The sequence below is a fragment of the Lynx rufus genome, unplaced genomic scaffold (genome assembly GCF_022079265.1).
Source record: "Lynx rufus isolate CCGP_SWC_20201006 ecotype Redwood Valley unplaced genomic scaffold, mLynRuf1.p SCAF_3, whole genome shotgun sequence".
In the NCBI taxonomy this organism is placed as follows: Eukaryota; Metazoa; Chordata; class Mammalia; order Carnivora; family Felidae; genus Lynx; species Lynx rufus.
In genome coordinates, this window is record NW_025814845.1 from 58,311,820 (window position 1) to 58,333,757 (window position 21,938).

Below are 21,938 nucleotides of genomic sequence, written 5' to 3' on the forward strand. Positions count from 1 at the left end.
TTTCTCCATGGGGTATTTTCTCCATGTAGTGGTGTTACTAAGAGCTGTGGGAATGAAAGTCTGAAGCTGTACCTGTGCTTCCTCCGGGTATGCTTGCACTTTCTGGAATAGCTTGGTTTGGGTTTTTTTGGTTGGTTTTGTGTGTCTCCTCACCTAAGCTTGCTTCTCTATCCCCCCTGAAACTATTTCAAAGCTAGTAAAATTTAGGGTTAAGAAGTTTGTCTTTAGTCAGTATATGAAAGAATGTGATGACTTTTTTATTACTTAGATTATTGAAAATGTACAATAGTAAGTATAATTTTGTAATTTAAAGATTTTTAAATTGAATATTGTGGGTTATTCTGGATATAACCCATATGGTACAATTACCATTGGGGGTTAGTTTTTGATGTGTGTGGGAGTGTGATTTGTGTTGGTTTTGATTTTTTTTGTGTGCAGTCTTTGGCAAAAAGGGAGTGTACCTTAATATTTACATTCATATGTTCAATTGTGCAGTATTGCTAGTAATAACCGAGGTGCTGTTAGGAGTTATATCTTTGTGTATGAGTATGATATGATACATGTTAATAACACAGATATATTCAGCAGTTTTAGCTTCCAGAATCTTTGATACTAGATATTTTAAAAGTATACATGTCAGTCATTTAAAAAGGAGTTTTTGGAGGCACCTGAGAGTAATGCATTACCGCACTAATTTTATACACAGTACAATTCACAGACTTTAAATGTTCAATTTGATGATTTTTGATGGGTTAATATACTTCTGTAATCACCACCCAAATACAAGATATAAAACATATTCGTAATCTCAGAAAGTTCCATCATGCCCCTTTCTTATTAAATCTCTATTGCCAGAGGCCACTGCTTGAAAGTGAGTCTAATCATAACACTCTAGAACTTCATTTCAGTACTTGAAGAGTAGAAATTTAAAATGTTAGCTTGTCATATTTCTATACACAGTGTAAAATACTACACTTGAAGTCCACAAAGTAGGAACAAGAGGAATTATTTAGATAGAAAATAATAAGGAAAACATAATAGTCTATCTTAAAGGTAATTCAGCTTCATTTATTTTGTTTGTGGTTCCATTCCAGCCTGTAAAATCTGTGATTTCTAGTAACTAAACCCTCAGAATGCTCTGAAATTACAGTTTCAGCATCCATTTGTTTCTCCACATCTCAGTGGTTCATACACTCTGGAGTGCTAAAGAGATACATACTTTTTCTTGACTTGAACCTATAAACAATCACAAACACATATAAACATATAAACAAAATGAAGAGTTTTATGAAACTATTCTATGAAGTGGAGTGTGGACTTTTTTTTTCTTTTTTTCTTTCTTTTTTTTTTTTTTTAGCTATTCTTGGTGTTTATCTTCTAAAGAATCCATCAGAAGATCAGAGTGCAATGACATAGAATGTTTTGATAGCCTTTAAGGTCTAATCTCTAATTTTATTTTTTGGATGATAGAGCAGCTTCATCAGGATTTTGTTGGGTTGATCTTACTAACATTTTGTGATTGTACACTGGACAAACACTATAGCATTTTTGCACTCATTAATAGTTTAGTTTCTTTTCATTTTGGAAAGTTTACAAAAATAAAAAAGTAGAAAGTGGGACTTCTACCCAAAAGTAACTATTGGTTAAATTTCAGTCTTTTTTCTTCTATACTATTTACTTACATAGGGGTGATCATACATTAGATTCCATTGAGTATGCTGCCTCTTTCCTTACAGATATCTTCCATGTTCTTAAACACTAAATAAATATAACTTTATATGGTTGCATAATATTTCACCAAATAAATATACCATTGGTTAGTTAACCATCTCCTTATTTTTATATACTTATCTTCCATTTTCTTTATTATAAATCATGGTTTGATGAACATCATAATAATACAGTCTGCACAAAAAAGTATTATTACACAGTCCTCACTGTGCATGTTTCCAATAGTCATAGGTTTCTATTAACCTAGCAAAAAAGCAAGGACCACCTGTATTTCGTTGAGGTTTAAAAAAAAGTTTATCCTAGCAATTTTACTGTTTTTTCCTTTTCCTAGTTCAAACTTTGTTGTGCCATCTACTTTATTTAAAAAAAATTTTTTTAGATCTTTATTTTTGAGAGAGAGAGAATATGAGCAGGGGAGGGCAGAGAGAGAGAGAGGGAGACACGGAATCCTAAGCAGGCTCCAGGCTCCGAGCTGGTAGCACAGAGCCCAATGCGGGGCTCGAACCCACGAACCGTGAGATCATGACCTGAGCCACAGTCGGACGCTCAACTGACTGAGCCACCCAGGCGCCCCTGTGCCATCTATTTTAAATTTGGGGCATTATTCTACTTTTAATACAGTAGTAGGTAGCATAGAATTGTATAACTAGAAGGGATGGTTCATAGTTTATAGCACTCATGAAACACTTATTGTGTACCATGTGCTGTTCTAAGTTCTTAATGTGTATTAACCCATTTAATCCACTCCACAACTCTGTGAAATGGGTATTAATTATTACTGCTATTGAAGGATAATGATAAAGTTTCAGGATGTTGAGTTTTAGAACCAAGATACAAATCCTAGTATTCAGAGCCTATCCTTGTAACTTCTGTGTTTGAGATTATTTAGTCCAAAGGCCTTGGTTCACTAAATGAGGAAATTGGGGTCCACATAGCATGTTGAACTTCCACAAGGTAGGACAATAGAAGATTTGATTCTTCTAATTCTCAACCAAATGTTTTCACTGACACCACACTGCCACTATTAGAATTAAATTTAGTCCTTTAAAAGTGTGTGTGTGTGTGTGTGTGTGTGTGTGTGTACACACACATACATACACACACTTTAAAATACATATATACGTATATACATGATTTAGAAATCAAATGTTATAAAAAGTATACAATAAGAAGTCATGGCCTCACCCCTGTCCTGGGTCCCTTCTGGTGTCTTTAGGTGTTTTTTATGCATATTCACTGTTCTGTTCCTTGTTTTTTCCCTACCTAATCCCATTTTGAACCACTAGCAAAGTGCGAAATAAGATTGCAGTGAGCTATATTCCCCACAGCCTCACCAACAGTGTATTAACAGACTTGTATTTTTGCCAGTCGGTTGAGAGGTGGAAAATATTATCTTAGTGAGTTTTAATTTGCATTTCTGATTCTAAAAGGTTGAATAGCTTTCTGTATATTTATACACCACTTAAAAGTTTTCCCATGAATTCTCATTTCTTATATTTCATATCATCTGCCCATTTTTTTTTATATATATGAAATTTATTGACAAATTGGTTTCCATACAACACCCAGTGCTCATCCCAAAAGGTGCCCTCCTCAATACCCATCACCCACCCTCCCCTCCCTCCCACCCCCCATCAACCCTCAGTTTGTTCTCAGTTTTTAACAGTCTCTTATGCTTTGGCTCTCTCCCACTCTAACCTCTTTTTTTTTTTTTTTCCTTCCCCTCCCCCATGGGTTCCTGTTAAGTTTCTCAGGATCCACATAAGAGTGAAACCATATGGTATCTGTCTTCCTCTGTATGGCTTATTTCACTTAGCATCACACTCTCCAGTTCCATCCACGTTGCTACAAAAGGCCATATTTCATTTTTTCTCATTGCCACGTACTATTCCATTGTGTATATAAACCACAATTTCTTTATCCATTCATCAGTTGATGGACATTTAGGCTCTTTCCATAATTTGGCTATTGTTGAGAGTGCTGCTATGAACATTGGGGTACAAGTGCGCATCTGCCCATTTTTGTATTGGGTTAAATAATTTCTAATTTTATAGGAAGTCATTTTTTATTAAGGAATTCAACCCTTATCTGTGATAAGTTACAAATACATTTTTCCTGATATATTATTGGTCTTTTGACTTGGTGTTTTGGTTTGGGTTTTTTTTAAATTTTTTTTTAATGTTTATTTATTTTTGAGACAGAGGGAGACAGAGCATGAGTGGGGGAGGGGCAGAGAGCGAGGGAGACACAGAATCCAAAGCAGGCTCCAGGCTCTGAGCTGTCAGCACAGAGCCCGACTTGGGGCTCGAACCCACAAACCGTGAGATCATGACCTGAGCCGAAGTCAGACGCTTCACTGACTGAGCCACCCAGGTGCCCCTGTTTTGGATTTTTTTTTTTTAACGTTTTTTTTTTAAATTTATTTTTGAGACAGAGACAGAGCATTAACAGGGGAGGGTCAGCAAGAGGGAGACACAGAATCTGAAACAGGCTCCAGGCTCTGAGCTGTCAGCACAGAGCCCGACGCGGGGCCTGAACTCACAGACCGCGAGATCATGACCTGAGCTGAAGTCGGCCGCTTAACTGACTGAGCCACGCAGGTGCCCCTGTTTTGGATTTTTTTAATGAGACCTTTATCACTTCTACATTTCATATCATACTTTTTAGAAAGGTCTTCCCCACTTGAAGATTTTAACAGATTTACCCATATTTTCATCGCACAGTTTCTGGTTTCATTTTTTGCATTTAAACCTCTGTTCCATTTTTCTTAATGAACAGTATGAGTTGTAGATCCTTTGATCTTTTTTTTAGATAGCTGCCTAGTTGTCCCAACATTTTGTAAGTCCTCCTGTATCCCACTAATGCTTATATGCTATCTTTTTCATAAACTAATTCCCATTTGTAGATGGATCATCTCTGGACTTTTCATTCTGTCTATCCCTTGATTCCTGTCTGTTTATGACCTAGTATCTCCTTGTTGCTCTTTTTCATTTTTTTTTTTTTTAATTTACAGGGTCTCTAGTCATTCTTGCTTATTTCTCCATATGAACTTAACCAGATTTTTTTAGTTCTGTGGAGAGAAAAACCTTTTGGTATTTTTGTTTGGATTACATTAATGTAATAAATTTTAAATAGCATTAGTGTCTTTATGATCTTGAGTTTTTCTGTCTAAAGACATGGTGTCTTTCTATTGATTTAGATCTACTTTTGTGCTCTTTAGAAGTGTTTTTAAATTTTCCTCCTTTAGGTTTTGTAGTTTTGGTTAGGCTCATTCCTGAATACTTTATCTTCTTTTGTTGCCATAGTTTAAGTGGGATGTTCCATCTGATTCTAACTAGTTTTATTTAACTTTGCTGTTCTTATGCTTCAGTTAGACCCCAAAAGGTATATACGTTTAGAAGAGCCACATTTGAATCTAGTTCCATTTTTGCTTACTCATATATGAGCCACTGATTTGATAGGATGCCCTTATATATACAACGCAGGTATATTTGGTACGTGCAAATGGTATTCCAAATAGTAATAAATCTTTTATATATACTTAGGGGCAGTCAATGAAGTATTTTCATTTATTTACTTGAGTAATTAAAGTTCTCTGTGGCACATAGTCGATTGAGAATAACTATATATTTTTTAACTTTTAAATTTACTTGGATAACATGAAGATACATCATGGGCATGGTAATGACATAGAGCAAGGAAAGCGTAAGAATAATGCATCATGTAAAAGCCAGATTCATGCTAATTAATGCTTCTTTGGTGGCAAATCACTTTGAAGAAGTCTATTTTGAATTTGTTTAATTAAATATTAAATATACTTGAAAACAGATTATAAAAAGGCCAGGGTATTGACATCAAAGTTCATGAAATTGGAGTAGTCTGAATGGTTTTTCAAAACATAATGATGTTTTTTTTAAATCTATTCTTTGCCTAGCTTTGAATAATTGTATTTTGGATATTTTCTGAGACTATGTCAAAGTAATGCATTACTGTGCTAATTTCCACTTGTTACGAACAAGTTTTGTTTTCTTAAACAAAATTATAGGTTATATAATGTAATATGGGCAGTGGCAACATTATAAGCTAAGAGACTGTCCCACATAGGAGATACAAATGTCTTGTATAAAAATTTAAGAAACTGTAATTTTGATGGATGTGCTAGTTTTCAATATTGTCTAACTATAGTTGGCAGCAGTAATAATTAGTGGTTTGGGGCAGTTAGCTAATTTAAATAAATCTTTTTCTTCTTCGTTATGTTTGTGATTCTCATTATTTGGCATGTTGTCAGTGAGTTTGCAACATGGTTTATTATTCTAATGGAATGTGACTAAATAATTCAGGAGATGATTTCTTTTTATTTTTCCTAATATTTTTGAAGAAGAATGTGACTAAATAATTCAGGAGATGATTTCTTTTTATTTTTCCTAATATTTTTGAAGAAGGTAGAAATTGTCCTCTCATCAGAAACTTGTTTCTAAAATTCTAATTGGAACATCATAAATTTGCCTGGCAAGTTTATGTTATTATAAAGTGTTTCAGACTGATAAATTTTTTCAAACATTCACATCATGCATCTTCCTTAGCAGACCAGGTTTTTCCACTGATAGTATTTTGGATAACCTGGTATATGTTTATGAACCTGAATCAATTCTAATTTCTGCCTTCTGTTCATTTTGGGAAATATGACCCATAAAGGACAAAAGAATGAATTCTCTTGTTCAGTTTTTTATGTCTAGATTCCTAATACATCTTTTATAAGATGTTAAAGATCTTTTAATGCAAGTGGAGGGGGTCTTAGGGCAACATTAAGTTTAAAAGAAGTAAATGAGATTTCTGCCAACTTGTCTATTGCAGGGAAGCAAAATACAGACAAGAGTTGGGTTACTAATGTTGCTTTGTACCTGGTTAAGCAACTGCCCCATTGCTGTAACGCATTTTCTTCACAATTCAGCCAATGTTCCATTTGTATCCTTTATATTTTAGTAAGATACATGTAAGTATGCTTATTTCTTCCTCTGCATTAGAGGTAGCTCTGTGTTCTAAATATTTGAATTCTCTTCAGCTGTATTGCAGCTTTTCAAACTGTTATGGTCGTAATGATGCTTGCTTACGCTGTGTGTCTGTGTGTGTGTGTGTGTGTGTGTGTGTGTGTGTGTGTGTGTCTGTGTGCCATTGTTTGTTTTATGCTTGCCTAGACTATACATAGAATTTTTGTAGAAATTCTTACATGACATGTGTGTCAAATTCAAACTGTAAAATAAAATACGCTAGATATTATGAACCATTAGTTTCCTTAACAAAAATTTCAGCTTACAGGACAAATTGCAGAAAATCTTGGGGAGGAAGAGCAGTTGGTACAAGGCTTATGTGCCCTTCTGTTGGGCATTTCGATTTACTTCAATGATAACTCACTTGAGAGCTACATGAAGTAAGTGGGGGGAAGATGCCAGGGGAAAATGACTGCTAATGCATCAAGTGATAATGATACATTTTTTTCTGCCAAAACATAATGTAGACCAAGCTTTTGTGTTTTGTTATGACTTTTTTTTTTTTTTTTTAATTTTTTTTTTCAACGTTTATTTATTTTTGGGACAGAGAGAGACAGAGCATGAACGGGGGAGGGGCAGAGAGAGAGGGAGACACAGAATCGGAAACGGGCTCCAGGCTCTGAGCCATCAGCCCAGAGCCTGACGCGGGGCTCAAACTCACGGACCGCGAGATCGTGACCTGGCTGAAGTCGGACGCTTAACCGACTGCGCCACCCAGGCGCCCCTGTTATGACTTTTTAAAGAATGTTTATTTATTTATTTATTTTGAGAGAGAGAGAGTGTGTGTGTGTGTGCACAGGTGTGCAAGGGAGAGGCAGAGAGAGAATCCTGAGCCACATGGGGCTCAGTCTCATAAACCGTGAGATCATGACCTGAGCTGAAATCAAGAGTCGGATGCTATACCGACTGAGCCACTCAGGCGCCCCTTGTTATGACTTTTTTTAAAAGCATCTCAATGTCCTTGTCTCTGTAGAGAGAAACTAAAACAACTAATAGAGAAGAGGATTGGCAAAGAAAACTTCATAGAGAAACTAGGATTTATTAGCAAACATGAGTTGTATTCCAGAGCATCTCAGAAACCGCAGCCAAACTTCCCCAGTCCAGAATACATGATATTTGATCATGAGTTTACGAAGCTGGTAAAAGAACTTGAAGGTAAGACAAAGTTTATATTGATTTTCATTAGAAAGTGCCTATGATTATTTTGTATACGTATATTCTGGACACATGTAGATTACATGGTAAGCCTAAAAGTAGGGGCTTCTTCCGAGCTCTTGGTCTATAGTTCATTGAAGGACTTTTGGCATTCAGTAAGATTGGAAAGACTATATCTTCTCTGTCGTGCATTTAGGCCATATGTTTTTACTGATTAAGTCTTAATAAAATAACATTTTAAATTTTTAAAATATTTTTTTAATAAGCTTTCTTTTATAGGTGTGATAACTAAGGCTATTTATAAGTCCAGTGAAGAGGATAAAAAAGAAGAAGAAGTGAAGAAAACATTAGAACAGCATGACAGTATTGTGACTCACTACAAAAACATGATTCGAGAGCAAGTATGTATTGACAGATTGTAAACACTTTGTAGGGCACTGATACTTTTCTACTTTGAGGAAGAGTTTTTCCTGGCATTTCATATACAAGAAGGTACAGAAAGTAGAGCTCATTATTTTCCTAAATAATCTAGAACTACCTGAGTATTCAACAAACTGAGAGCTCATGTTAAGATTGTGCAGGATGTTGTGGATGAAGGCATGAATCAGGCACGTTCCCCTATCACAGTCTCATGGGGAAAGAAAACTATAAATAGGTTTTTGTGACACACATAACGTATTAAGTCTAGTGATACAGATAATTGAAGGTATGTGGCAGCACTGAGAGGCACCTCATTTAGCTAGGTGAGAGCAGGGCCTTGGAGAAAACAGAACATGAGTCCTAAAAGCATAACTAGGAATAAGCTGGGCAAAAGGAGAAATAGGGGAGAGGGGCAGGACGTGTTATTGTATGTACTTGGGACACTTGGTGGCTGCACCAAGTAGAAACTTGAAAGGCAAAGTTGGAGGGAGGGAGGTGGTATGGCAGGCATTGGGGAGGATATTGGGGCATTGATGGTGCCAGTGATGATAATGGCTGCTGTTTTTTGTTTATTGTGTTTTGGGTGCTCACAAAGCACATTTTAAACACTGTTCTGCTTAATTTTCATGTCGTCCCTAAACATAATTAATACCTTCATATAAAAATCAATGAGGAATCTAACACTTACAGAATTTAAACTTCTCCAGGGTCACTCAGTGATTGGTGGAACAGAATTCAAAAACATGTGTATTACTGGGACCCTAAAACTCATGCTATGTAGTGTTGAGGGGGCAGATCTGAGAAATGTGGTGACCAAAGCAGATGAAACTGGCAGGACCTGGTACTGACTGGATGTATGTGTAGGGAGCATAAAGGGTCGGATACAATCCTTAGAGCTCTGTCTTTCACATCTGAATAGATGATGCTGAGAATAGCAGAAGGAGTTGATTGAGAGTGGAGAGTGATGATGAAAGTCAAAACTGCGTTCTCAGAATCATCAGCTGACATTTTCTCTTCAGAACACCAGAGAATTCCACTCTTGCATTATCTTGAGCACCTTAAACTTTCTATTACATTTCTTCAGAGTGTATTTCTTGTTTCTTTCTCTCATTTAATTCCTCATCATGGTATATACCTTGATTGGAATCCTAAACAGTGCTGCAGTATTACCTGGAAGATGACAGTACTGATGTTATTAAAATGCCAGTGTCATTTAGAAACAATATACTGGTGACAGTCCAGTGAAGCAGGTTGCGCCCTCTGCCCTGCACTGCCCTCCACCCCCTGCTGATTGTACACAGTTTGAGGCCCATGTGGCAAGTGCAAGCTTGGGTAGAGCCCTCTAAACGACAACCGCTGTGTGTTCTTCCCCACAGTCTATATTGTTGAGATTGGAATTCTGAGAAAGAATAAAAATATAGTGGTATATTTAGCACTCAGTCTGAGCTTTTCAGTTTATAAGCAATCAGTAAATTAGAATCTTCTTTGGATGATTCAAACTTAAATCATTAACCCACCCATGGTTATTAGGGTTTCTCATCTATATTTTAGTACAAATATGGAGTCACTTCCAGATGGTAAGATGTAATATCTTTAGAGCAATGGAAAATAAATACTTGGAATGTGATGTTACAGCCTACACTTGGGGCTGATAAATATGGTTAATTTGGAAGAAGAAAAGAGTGATTTGACACAATTACTATAATGACTGTGCTTTAGAAATGTTAATTTTAAATATTCTCATCATTTAAAATGCCATTTGAAAATTAGGCAATAAGCATTAAGAGCTATAAAATATTTATATAAACTGAATGACATTTGAGAATCCATCCTAAGGAAATTCTTCAGAATACAGGGAAATGAAAATATGACTATGATATTTATTGTAATGATAATTATTATCTAGAAAAATGGAAAGCATCCTCGGTGTTGCTTTTGAATATAAATTATATTGCATCTACTGATATTGAGTAAACATTAAAAGTTATGATTGCAAAAAACTAGTAATATGGGGAACTTATAATTGAATAGTAAGTAAAAGCTACAGAATGACATATGGACTGAGTGTGACAAGTTTAAAACACTTGGATTGGAAAAAAATTAGAAGAAAATAAAGAAACAGATCATATCCAACTAGTTATATTAGGGTGGTAAGAGTTGGAAGTTCTTTTTTTTTTTTCTTTTTTGGTTTTCTAAATGTTCTATTCTAGAAATTATCTTTTACATTAAAAGTGATATAGATGCATGTATACATATACTGAGTTTCTTAAATAGTTTGGTATGAATTTCTTAAATGGTTTGATGGACCATAGAATGGAGTTTTTAAAATTGACCATTCCCCACCCCAGTAATTGCAGTGAGATTGCAGGCTGTGCTATTGTGCTTATTATTAACGGGGCCTTACTGGAAATTTTATGGTTCTGCTACATGTTAGTTGACCTTTGTGCATACATTAATGTATTATTAATGGTTGAGTGATTCTGGAATTGTTGAGTACTTTAGCATCATGACCCAGAATGATCTCTGATTTTTAGTTTGCTCATCTTCTTAATGCTAATTAGTATAAATTTAAACACTTAAATTATGTTTTGTTTTACAGGATCTGCAGCTTGAGGAATTAAAGCAGCAAATTTCTACGTTAAAATGTCAAAATGAACAGCTCCAGACAGCAGTCACACAGCAAGTATCTCAGATTCAGCAACACAAAGATCAGTATAATCTTCTTAAAGTACAGCTAGGTAGGTATAACTGGTTGTAACTGTTGTAGTGTCCTCAAAAGCTGGACTGAGTCTAACAGGTTATTCTTGCGGACTAGTCTTTCTCTAACCTTAATCACTATAACAAATGTGTAAATCAGAGTTTATAGCACAGGTTTCTTGGTACATATTTCAGTATCTTTTCCTTTGATTCTCAGCCTTGGCTGCACATTAGAATATCCTGAGATATTTTTTTCTTTTTTTAATACCACCAATACTGAGACCCCACTCAAATGTTTGATTTTAATTAGTTGGGATGGAGCCAAGCATTAATAATTATGACAGGCTTCTGGGTGATTCTGATGTATAGCCAACTGAGCATGACTGCTCTAATCTTTCTGTTTCCTCATCTGCACAATGGAACTGATAATAGCATCTGTGTCATCTGAGAATCAAATGAATTAATATATAGAATTCTAGTTCAGTGCCTGGCACAGGTAAGTCAAATGCTTATAAATAGCATCATCCTGTAGTGCCTATGATTGGAATGCTAGCTATTTAGAAATACAGTTTGTTTTATTTATATGAAGGTGACTAAAATTTTCAGAAAAAATTAACCTCTTACTTCCTTTATTTATAACAATAATCTGTCAGTTATTGTAGTCCACATAGAATACTATTCCTTTGCGAAGATTTTAAAAGGGATTTTGTTTTCTTATATTAATTGACCAAATTGGAATTGAAACTACTGTAATTCTTAATTGTAGATCACCAAACCATGCAGTTTAGTCTTAATAAGACTATGCTGTGTTTCTCCCCAGAAACCTGGAAATATCATCACTTCACTATTTTTATCAGTACACTGTTCTGCAAAAATGAAATGTGCTTATTACAAAAGTGCCACCAAAGTAATTGAATTAAGGAAATTTTATATTTTTATATTTAAATCTTCTCATTCAAGAAATGAAAAACCTAAGTTTCATGCTGGCTTTTCAAACTTTATTCCTGTTTTAATAGGAAAAGATAATCCGCATCAAGGTTCTTACAGTGACGCAACTCAGATGAATGGCATTCAGCCAGAAGAAGTTGGGAGGTTACGAGAAGAGATAGAAGAATTAAAAAGTAATCAGGAGCTTTTACAAAGCCAGCTGGCTGAAAAGGACTCTCTGATTGAAAATTTGGTGAGTAAATGTTAAAAAAATTTTAAGAGGTCAAGAGCAATTCTCATTATCCCGTTTGTTTATTTTTCTGGATCCTTTAAGCCAAAATCTCATCATAAGGCTTTAGAATATGAGCTTTGGGGGGGGGGGGGGGCGGTTCCTGGCTGGCTCAGTTGGTAGAACATGCTCTCAGAGCCATGAGTTTGAGCCCCACATTCAGCATAGAGTTTACGTTTAAAAAATTAGATTATGAGCTTTGGTGTCAAACTGTCTAAAGCTTCAGCACTCCCCAGCTCATTGAATTTAAGCAACTTAGTTAACCTCTTTAAACTTTTTTACTGATCTGTAAATTGGTAGTGGTCATATCTGTTTTGGTGTTGAGAGAATTAAATGAGCTACTGTGTATAAAGCTCTTTTAATACATGGAAATCACTTAATAAATACTTGTGTTTATGCTCTTTCTCCATATAACTTCAGATAAGTGCTTAGATTTAATAATTACTTGGTATAAGTATAAATTTATTAACTATTGTAGACAGCGTGTGCTATGTTGAAATTTTATCTTGGATATAAAAACTAAAATGTTGATGTGAAATTTTTGGTAAGCCTCTGTAAGGCATAGCTTATACGTGTATAGTTCTGTTTTGTTTCCTATCTCTTTAGACTAAATTTATTTCATAGTTTATTTCTATGGTATTTGTAGAAATCTTCCCAAGCATCACCTGGCACAAATGAACAGTCTTCAGCAACAGCTTCTGCTCAAGATTCTGAACAAATTGCAGAATTAAAACAGGTAATTTTCTGGCTTGATCCAAGTTCTATTTTGTGTTGTTTTAATTATAATAGAGTAACAGCTCTGTAGTTTCACTAATCTAGAACTACTTTTGCTAATGTAAGCAAAATTTGATAGTGAAGATAGTTATTTGAAAGTCCAAGAGCTTTTTAAATTATATGGTAATTGGGGGCACCTGGGTGGCTTAGTCAAGCATCTAAGTCTTGATTTCAGCTTGATTTCTCACAGTTCGTGAGATCATGAGATCAAGCTCCGTGTCAGGCTCTGCGCTGATAGCATGGAGCCTGCTTAGGATTCTCTGTCTCCCTCTCTCTCTGCCCCTCCCCAGCTCTTTCTGTCTCAAAATAAATAAATAAATGTAAAAAACATTGTATGGTAATGGTATTTTGCTTTTTGTTAAGTGTTTTTATTTTTTAATTGTGTTCTTTTTAACAGATCTGAATATCTCACCCCAGTTATTTGTAGATTATCAGTGACCTAACAATTAAGGAAAATTTAAGTGTATTTATAAGCTGCAAATATGAAGATATAAAATCTTATGCCCAATTTTCATTTACTATTGACCATGACAATTGCATACTTGAATGTATTCAGTGTTTAGACCATTTTCTCCAGAAAAATGTTGGTTTATCTCAGATGACTAGCTAAAAAAAGAAAAACAAAAATTTTCTGCTAGAGTAATTTATAATATCTAGAAAAGCAAATTAAACTTTTTCCTACTTGGTTATCGTAATATTTATAATTCTAGTATAGGGGCGCCTGGGTGGCTCAGTTGGTTAAGCATCTAATTCTTGATTTTGGCTTAGGTCCTGATCTCATGGTTCGTGAGATCGAGCCTCTTTTTGGGCTCCAGCCAGGAGCCTGCTAGGGATTCTCTCTCTCCCTCTTTCTCTGCCCCTCCCCTACTTGTGCACACACACTCTCTCTCAAAATAAATAAACTTATATAGCAGCACTCTCAACAATAGCCAAATTATGGAAAGAGCCTAAATGTCCATCAACTGATGAATGGATAAAGAAATTGTGGTTTATATACACAATGGAATAGTACGTGGCAATGAGAAAAAATGAAATATGGCCTTTTGTAGCAACGTGGATGGAACTGGAGAGTGTGATGCTAAGTGAAATAAGCCATACAGAGGAAGACAGATACCATATGGTTTCACTCTTATGTGGATCCTGAGAAACTTAACAGAAACCCATGGGGGAGGGGAAGGAAAAAAAAAAAAAAGAGGTTAGAGTGGGAGAGAGCCAAAGCATAAGAGACTGTTAAAAACTGAGAACAAACTGAGGGTTGATGGGGGGTGGGTGATGGGTATTGAGGAGGGCACCTTTTGGGATGAGCACTGGGTGTTGTATGGAAACCAATTTGACAATAAATTTCATATATTAAAAAATAAATAAGTAAATAAATAAATAAATAAACTTAAAAAAATGAAAGGTATGCAGATCTAACTTTATTAATAGAATATAGAATATTAAATATATTTGTTTAATAAGAACTAGAAAAGGGAGAAAGGAATTACTTATGTATAGAATTAAATATTGGAAGAAAAGTCTAGAAAAGTATCAGATTGCTCCTTAGTATACTATCCCTAAACAAGTTGAGTTTTTCCTTTTAAATTTTTCTTTCTTTCCTCTTTTTTATTCTATCCTACCCTTCTTCCTTCCTTTCTTATAAAAAGAATGTATGTTTCTTTTGTTTCTTTTAAAAAACAAAAAGTAATTCTAAAGGAAGAAGTCAACAGCCCAGACAACCTAAATTCACTTCCTTCTCCTCTACTAGTCATCTGGTCCTAGCCCACTGACATGGCTGATCCAAGAGAGGAGTGACCGTACACAGAGAAACTGTGTCATATTTTGATAATATCCATGTACCCCAGAGTAGATTCTACAGTCAGGCTTTAAAAATAATAATAATAATTTGTCATTAAGGATTTACAATATTTACAATATTTGTCCACAGTGTTTTATTCTTGTGAGGAAAATTAATATACTGTTTGGGTTTTATTAAGTCTACCTACACTAGAGCTATATTAAAATTAAAGGGAATTAGTTATTAATAAATGATCTTAGTTTATAAATCCCAAGTAAAAATTTTTACTTTGTGTTTCCCAGTGAAACTTTAGCTAGATATTTCTGTGTGTTGTTGGCACAGAGCCTGACGTGGGGTTCAGTTTCACAAACCATGAGACCATGACCTGAGCCAAAATCAATAGTTGGACACTTAACTGACTGAGCCACCCAGGCACCCCCTTTCTGCAATTTATTTTCTTTTTCAATTTTACATTGTTAAAAAGGATACATATTTTTAAAAGATATATTTTAAATTACAGTTTTGTTTCTTTTTTTGACAGTTTTGTTTCTTACATAGTAAAATACTGTATAAAAAGAAAACCAAAATTGTCCATAATCTTAGTGTCTATGTAACTCATTTATTTAACTGAAAAAAAAAATCCAAGGAAAGCCACATATGTACATGATAGAAAGGTTTAAGAGAATAAATTAGCTTTTTACATGACAGCATCCCACCACTTACCCAACGTCTACAGATGTTGCCAAATATTGTGAGGGGGATTCCCTTCTTTGAGAACCATGGTTATAATCGCCTTTCTTTCCCTGTGCATTTCTGGTGGGGAGAGGGCAAGAAAGTTGGGAATTTCATTATTAATGACATGTAAACTTTGAATTAATTCCCTCCTTTTCACTACAGTACTGACTTCTTTCATCTATCTTTTGTGGTCCGGAGTCTAAAAATATCCTATTTCCCTTTGCAAATAATAAACCCCTAGTCTTTGGCCAAGAGAAGAACAGTTGCTTGATAACATGAGATTGGGACAGGGATCTGGTGGTCTTCCTAAGCAGACTTTGAACCAGTCCCGCTGTTTGGTTTTTTGTTTTTTGTTTTGTTTGTTTTTAATGTCCATTCATTTTTTGAGAGAGAGAGAGAGCACAGGGGAGGGGCAGAGAGAGAGGGAGACACTGAATCTGAAGCAGGCTTCAGGCTCCAAGCTGTCAGCACAGAACCCGACGCGGGGCTCAAACTCGAGAACCTCTATGTCACGACCTGAGCCAAAGTTGGACACTCAACCAAAGTGAGCCACCCAGGCACGCCTCAACCAGCCCTGCTGGTTTTGACCCCATTTTTACCCACACTTCCAGAGATATCTGATGGTACCAGTTCCCAGGCCTTTAACAGTTGTGCCTTGTAAGTCAGGTAGCAGCTGGGCTTTCTCAAGTGTCAGTTAAATTGTCTTTCTCAGGTGTGCTGCGTCAGTTACCACTGTCATTTGTTTACTGAAATTCCTCAATTTTATTGCTCTTTTTTCTTTGATTCTCTTTCACCTTGTGCGATTCTCCCTCCCTCTCTCTCTCTTCCTTTTATCCATCCTTCCTTCCTCCCTCCCTTCCTTCCTCTTTCCCTTCATCCCCTACTTGGTGATTTTTTACATGGACTCTCAGGAGAAGTCAGAGGTGAATATGTATCACAAACTTGCTTAATTCTCTAGCTTGACGCCAAAGTTCAAGAATGGTTTTTTAGAATTAGATTTTCAAACTTGGAAGTTGTGATTTTAGAAAGGTCAAGAAAGGAAATAATTTTAAATTTCTTCCTGTAACTAGATATTTCCTTGATGCAATTAATGCTATTTAATGTTACAACTCAACTATTTTTGTCTCTTAGGAACTGGCAACATTAAAGTCTCAGTTAAACTCACAATCTGTGGAGATCACCAAACTGCAGACAGAAAAGCAGGAGCTGTTACAGAAAACAGAAACATTTGTGAGTTAATTATTACTTTTTTTTTTCCCTGAAAAATAGTTAACACAAGGTTAGGATGTTATTTCTCAGCCACTATGTAAAAGAAGCAAATGTGTCAGACTGCACCTTCCCTTTTAGGTTGCTTGCTAGCCAGAGTTCTGGTCACATAGGCTTCTTGGCCATGGTGACAGCCATATTAGAGTCAGACTCACCAGATCAGTATAATCCATTATTTGATGGTTCATTTTGCTGGTATTTTATATTTTATCCCATCTGTGTCCCCTTCAGTCCAAGCTGACAGGTTTTCTGCTGGTATAAAATTCTTAAAAACCCCATGCAATACACAGGGATCCAAGCCATTGGATAAGAAGGCCCTCCGGATCCTTCCTAGATAATCGCATCTCTATTTCAGCTTCTGCTCAAATGGTTGATTGGGTCCATGAGTCACGAAAGTAACTTCTTTACAAATGGGAGTCCAGCCACATCCTTGATATTTCAGCACAACACACTTTGTCATTTATTGCAATAGGGATAGGCTATTTTCTAAATCTTCATGTTCTGATCCCTTTTGCTTAACAGTTCCTTCTGAAATGTATCTCTCTCGGGGAGCCTGGGTGGCTTAGTCAATTGACTCTTGATTTTGGCTCAGACCATGATCCCAGAGTTGTGGGATCGAGCCCCATGTCAGGCTCGTTCTCTCTCTCTCTCTCTCTTTCCCTCCCTCCCTCTCCCTCTCCCTCTCCCTCTCCACCACCCCCCCCCGCCCCGCCCCGCCCCACTGCCCCTCTCCCCTGCTTGCATATTCTCTAAGATTAAAAAAAAAAATGTATCTCCTGTCACATTTTACTGTAAGCAGCAAGGAGAAACCAGGCCATGCCTTTCTTTAACACTTTGCTTAGAAATCTCCATGAAATATCCAAGTTCATCACTTACAAATTCTACTTTCTACAAAGCACTAAAACATAATTCAGCCAGTTTCTTTGCCACTTTATAACAAGGATCTCTTTCTTCTACTTTCCACTAACATGTTCTTCATTTCCATCTCAGGCAAACAACCTTTCCATCCGTATTTCTACCAGTATTCTATTCACGGTGATGTTTTCTCCAAGGCCATAGAAGCTTTCTCTCTAGTTCCCCTTTCTTTCTGAGCCCTCACCAGAATTGCCCTTAATGTCCATATTTCTAGTGACAGTCTCTTTGGGGCAGTTTAGGCTTTGTCTGACATGTATCTCAAAACTCTTCTAGCTGCTACCAGTTCTGAAGACCCTTCCACATTTTTCAGGTATTTGTTACATCAGCACCCTCCTTCCCAGTACTTTAAAAGAAAAAAAAAAAAAGGTGGCGAAAGATTAGAAAACTATCATTTAATGGGGCGCCTGGGTGGCTCAGTTGGTTAAGCATCCGACTGTTGATTTAGGCTCAGGTCATGAGTCATGATCTCATGGTTTATGGGTGAGAGCCCTGTGTCAGGCTTTGCACCGACAGCACAGAGCCTGCTTGGGATTCTCTGTCTGCCCCGACCCCTGCTCTACCTCTCAAAAATAAATAAATAAACACTAAAAAAAAAACCACTATGATTTAAGAATATTTCCTATTAGCACTTAAGAAAATCTTAGCATTTTACCAATTTATGTCATTTAGCTCTCTTTCCTCACCTGTCTCTCTGAGAAGATAATGTGGACTTAACTTCTAGAAATTTCCTAAGGAAAGGGCTTTGAAAATTTTTCTCTGCCTATTAAATGCTATGTTATAGCTATAGTCTGACCTTGAGGCTGCTTAACCCAGCTCTCCTCATGCTCCATGGAGGTCCAGTGCTGCACCCGATCCTGACCCAGCCTCCTGCTCTGCTGTAGGGACTGCTGGTCTTTCCCGGGGAGAGCGCTTCAGTGCGTGTCAGTATATATAAGGAATTCTACAGTTCTGCAGTACAGGAATTGTATTTCTGCTATTGGGCATAGTTTCAAAATAGCGAGAAAATTAAATAACCTTTGGAATTGCCTGTTGCCTGTAACTTTAAAGGAACTTCCCCCTCCCCCACCCCCCGCCAATTTCTACTTTCAGGCAAAACCAGCCCCTGTACCAGGAGAGAGTGAAGCTGTAGCAGCTGCAAAGACGACGGACGTGGAAGGAAGACTATCAGCATTATTACAGGAAACGAAAGAATTAAAGGTTGCTTTTTGGTGAAACTCTTATTTGTTGCGTATTCTAGGAAATGACTCCAGGAAATTTGATTGTATTTCATTTAACGTCCCCAATTCTTCGATTTATGAGGAAAGCTAATGGGGTATAATTTTATCTCACAGCATGGCCATTGCTATTTGGATGAGTAAAGATGGCACAAGTGAAGCCTTTTTAAATGCCATTTCAAATGATGACATCATATATATAAAGTAAGACTGTATATGATGTACTTTGAAAGTGGAAATCATTTAAAGTTTAGTTTTCTTGTCAATGTCTAATCACAATAAGAAATAAAGAGCATAGCTTGGGCTAAAACCCAAGCCACATGTGGGCTTCCCTTCAAGCTAAGGACACGGGCACATTGAATCCTGCCAGCCTATTTAGTGTGACAGAGAAATCAGAATAAATAACATAAAGAGAGGAATGAGGTAGAAATAATAAAACTAAAAGGGAATTTTTTATTCATATAAAAAAATGCAAAAGGGAAGGTAATGTGTGATTGTGCCTTTTGGATAGTGATCAAATTTATCTTTAAGCTGTAGATTGTATGCATGAAGTTGGGCTAAAAAAAATTTTAACCTGAGTTCTAATTTCTGATGCTGATCAGGCCTCTGCTGTAAAATGTTTTGTGTCTTTATTCTTACAATTATCTGAAATGGTATTATCTCTTAGGATTTTTGAAAAATAGCTCATTAAAACTAGTTTTTGGATATTAAACTGTATCTTTTCATAATAACCATCTTTGATGTATATAGCCTAACATAAATTCTCTTGTTACTGGATGAGTGTGTGTGTGTGTGTGTTCTATTCCTAAAATCTCCACCGCCAAACTCCTCAGATCATCACAGAAAGAATGAACCTAAAAAAAGAAAAAGAATGAGCCTATTTGTTAAAAATCCTGTGAGAATGAATGCTAATCTTAGATCAGTTGATTTTCACCTTTCTTTTCCCAGAATGAAATTAAAGCTTTGTCTGAGGAAAGAGCTGCTATTAAAGAGCAGCTGGATGCATCTAACAGCACCATTGCCATTTTACAAAATGAGAAAAACAAACTTGAGGTGGATGTTACAGATTCTAAAAAAGAGCAAGATGATCTGTTGGTGCTGTTGGCTGATCAGGATCAGAAAATATTTTCATTAAAGAATAAACTCAAGGAACTTGGTCACCCGGTAAGATTGAAATCTTTCCAAAAATTATATCTGTACATACATATGTATATATGTATGTATTTTTTTAAGTTTATTTATTCTGAGAGAGAGAGAGAGAGGCCATGTACAAGCAGAGGAAGGGCAGAGAGGAGAGACAGAATCCCCAAGCAGGCTCCGCACTATCAGCACAGAGCCTGATGCAAGGCTTGAACTCACAAACTGTGAGATCATGACCTGAGCCGAAATCAATAGTCGGATGCTTAACTGACTGTGCCACCTAGGTGCCCCTATAATATATTTTTAAAAATTGTACTGTAGCATGGAAGTGTTGTGCCTAGATATCCATTATTACAGGCGTAAATATGTAGGTACATGAATGAGGTATCATCTGCATTGCTTTCCTGGGGTTCAGTGAATTGATGTAAACCATACAGGCACAGTTTCCAGTATTTGTTAACTGGCTCTCTTTTGGGCTTTGAGCCTAGTAATGAATTGATTTGGTCCTGTGGTCATAAGACTCTCATTATCCAGATGTGCCATTCTCTTTTGTCATGTTTGGTCCAGATTTGTGTGTAGACAGGTATGACCTGTTAAGCTGTATATCTCCTCTCATATTATCATCATCAAGGAAATCAGATGCCTTGTAATCTGCTACAGTTACTGGAATAAAGAATTTATCAAGTGGTACGTGTCATTACATGTTGAAAATGAAGTGAACAAATCTTAACAGTGTTCAAATGTACATATTCCCTTTAGGTTGAAGAAGAGGATGAACTTGAATCTGGAGACCAGGATGATGAGGAAGACGAAGATGAAGATAATGGCAAGGACCAGGGTCCTATCTAGCTTTAAATCTCTAGGAATGGTAGAGACTATATTGTAACTTTGAAGATGGAGTCTTAAGACAGTGCTTTGGTTTGCCTCCACAGAAAATAAAGATTTAGAAACCCAAATGGAAAATACTCACTAATAAGACTATTGATGTATTTTTTAATGATGCCACCCATGTTGAACACCCTAAAACTAACTTCCTGCAGAACACACATCTTTTATTGAAATTCATCTGAATTGTTCCGAATGATAATTTGCGAAGAGCTTCAGACACTAAAAATACACCATTTTAAAGCATGTGGTGGCAGTGCTATTTGCCTTAGCTTATTGGTTGTTTACCTATGTTCTGTATTAGTCTATTATTTTCACTTTTCAGAATACGTGACTTTAAGTACTAACACATTCGATTTAATGTGTATTGGAATCATTGTTTCTAAATTCAGCATTGGGCTTCTTAGCTAATGATTTCCCTTTAAAGAAATGGATTTACTGAAAGGCAAGATAGCATGGGCTGGGGCATAATATAGATCGTCAGCCCTCCATCCAGTGTGACTCCTAAGATGGGCAGGATAGGACAGTTTAGAATGAGTGCCTTGACACCTGATATGGCTGCACTCTGTATTGTTTTTCAGGGAAGACACCGAAGGATACTGACACTCACAGATGAGGAGGGTGTTTCTCAGAACGTTTTGCAACAGTGTATTAGCATGCTGTTGGGTTGGGTTGGGTTTTATTTTAAGCTAAACTTTAAAACATTACAAAATAACAGCTCATACAACTCAGATTTAGTATTGTTGTCTGATTATCATAAAACAGTATGGTCCTAGTTTTAAAAAGACCCAAACTATGATTTATATAATTTATTGGCATTTTTGCTGAATAGGTTTAAGTCAGATAATAGATTTTTAAAAAGCAAATGAAGCAATGTGTCAAAATTTAATGTTTCATAATAAAAATAGATACTATGTTCACTTAATCCCTGGTCATGGTTCCCTTTTTTAGATTTTGAGGAAAGT

The 21,938-nt window shown here is 36.2% G+C and overlaps 1 protein-coding gene across 2 annotated transcripts in view; it reads left to right on the plus strand.

The window, feature by feature from the left end:
- The window catches only part of USO1 (USO1 vesicle transport factor), a 95,991-nt gene extending 74,930 nt beyond the window's left edge, over positions 1–21,061 (plus strand). For both annotated transcript variants that reach the window (XM_047090793.1, XM_047090794.1), the window contains 11 exons: positions 6,586–6,696; positions 7,041–7,159; positions 7,753–7,934; positions 8,214–8,335; positions 10,954–11,092; positions 12,068–12,231; positions 12,914–13,003; positions 16,685–16,783; positions 18,824–18,931; positions 19,897–20,112; positions 20,848–21,061. In XM_047090793.1, coding sequence (XP_046946749.1) covers positions 6,586–6,696; positions 7,041–7,159; positions 7,753–7,934; positions 8,214–8,335; positions 10,954–11,092; positions 12,068–12,231; positions 12,914–13,003; positions 16,685–16,783; positions 18,824–18,931; positions 19,897–20,112; positions 20,848–20,937 — 1,440 coding nt within the window. In that variant the 3' untranslated portion in view covers positions 20,938–21,061. The remainder of the gene's footprint in view (positions 1–6,585; positions 6,697–7,040; positions 7,160–7,752; positions 7,935–8,213; positions 8,336–10,953; positions 11,093–12,067; positions 12,232–12,913; positions 13,004–16,684; positions 16,784–18,823; positions 18,932–19,896; positions 20,113–20,847) is intronic.
- Positions 21,062–21,938: the final 877 nt, after the last annotated feature.